Source organism: Corvus brachyrhynchos, unplaced genomic scaffold (genome assembly GCF_000691975.1).
Source record: "Corvus brachyrhynchos isolate BGI_N302 unplaced genomic scaffold, ASM69197v1 scaffold69, whole genome shotgun sequence".
NCBI lineage: Eukaryota > Metazoa > Chordata > Aves > Passeriformes > Corvidae > Corvus > Corvus brachyrhynchos.
Genome location: NW_008240228.1, coordinates 2,291,114 through 2,292,263, shown reverse-complemented (window position 1 = coordinate 2,292,263; position 1,150 = coordinate 2,291,114). Strand labels below are relative to the sequence as shown.

General features: G+C 46.7%; 1 protein-coding gene across 1 annotated transcript in view; it reads right to left on the bottom strand.

Moving 5' to 3' along the window:
- JAG1 (jagged 1) overlaps positions 1-416 on the bottom strand; it is a gene marked incomplete at its 5' end in the record, with an annotated part of 34,688 nt that extends 34,272 nt beyond the window's left edge. Inside the window, one exon of the mRNA XM_017745220.1 lies at positions 108-416. Coding sequence (XP_017600709.1) covers positions 108-416 — 309 coding nt within the window. The remainder of the gene's footprint in view (positions 1-107) is intronic.
- Between the last annotated feature and the right edge of the window lie 734 nt (positions 417-1,150).

Here is a 1,150-nt window from a genome sequence, read left to right as displayed (position 1 = left end):
CTCCAAAATCCTGATCCCTCTTCCCCTGGCACAAGAAGTTAGAGTTCAGCTCACTAAGGACATCTCAAGCAACATCCAACAGAGCCAGAGCAGCTCAAGCAACTCACCGGCCAGGCAAAGCTGAAAGGGATAACGATCCGGTTCTTTTCATTATTCCGGCTGTATTTTAAATTGAAGGTATTTCCACCGATGACAGGAGTGGATTTGGATCCGAAGCTGCAAGGACCGCCAGCAGTGACCCGCGATTGATACTCCTTCAGGCAAACTTTAAAATAGGTGTCACACTCGTCTTTGGTGCATTTTTTATCTCCTGGGTTTCGGGTGCCATCGCAGCAATTTCCATTTTGCAGTTCACCATTCACATTTTGCATGGATAAGATCTCCAACTCGAACTGTCCCGACGCTAAAGTCACCTGTTAATCCCAAAAAAGAACCGAAGGGAAAAAAACCAAAACAAACAAGAAGGGGGAAAAAAAAAAAAAAAACAAGAGACAGACAGTTACCTAACTTTTTTCCCCAAACACAATCTACAACAACTCTGAAGACAGGAAAAAGTCATTTTAAGTGTGCTTTCAAGAAGCACATGCATAATATTAAAACAAAGCCAACCACTCCAAGCTTTTCCCTATCAGACATCCATGAGAAGAGCTCATAAATCAGCCCAACTAAATAACGCCATTAATGCCAAAAAAGAACCTTAAGTGCCAGCTCCGAAAAAACAGCGTGAGGAAGGCTTCCAAATGGTTAGGAAATAAAACTAAACCAAACCAAGAGTGCACACGCGAGAGGCAAAGCCAGCAAAACGATGTAGCTAATAATGCACTGCCGGGAAAGGCACCCAATCACCCGTCTGCCTCCTCCGGGGTGCAGCTGCGCCGGCGAAGGCTGGAGCTGCCCAGCTGAGACTCAGACCCCGCTCATTAATCACTCCAGCAGTGCTGCAACTAAGTTTATTAAAAAAAAAAAAGGGGGGGGAAAAAAAGTAATTTCGGGGGGCGGTGGGGGCAAGATAAAAGCGGCTTGCAGTAATTAAGCCTTGCTGCAAAGAGCACTCCCGCGTTTGCCATCTCCGAGAAGTTAAGGGCAGCAGCTCCGCTCCGGCTGGAGAGGCTGTGCAGAAGTGTCCGTCCGGGATCTTCCAAACCCATCT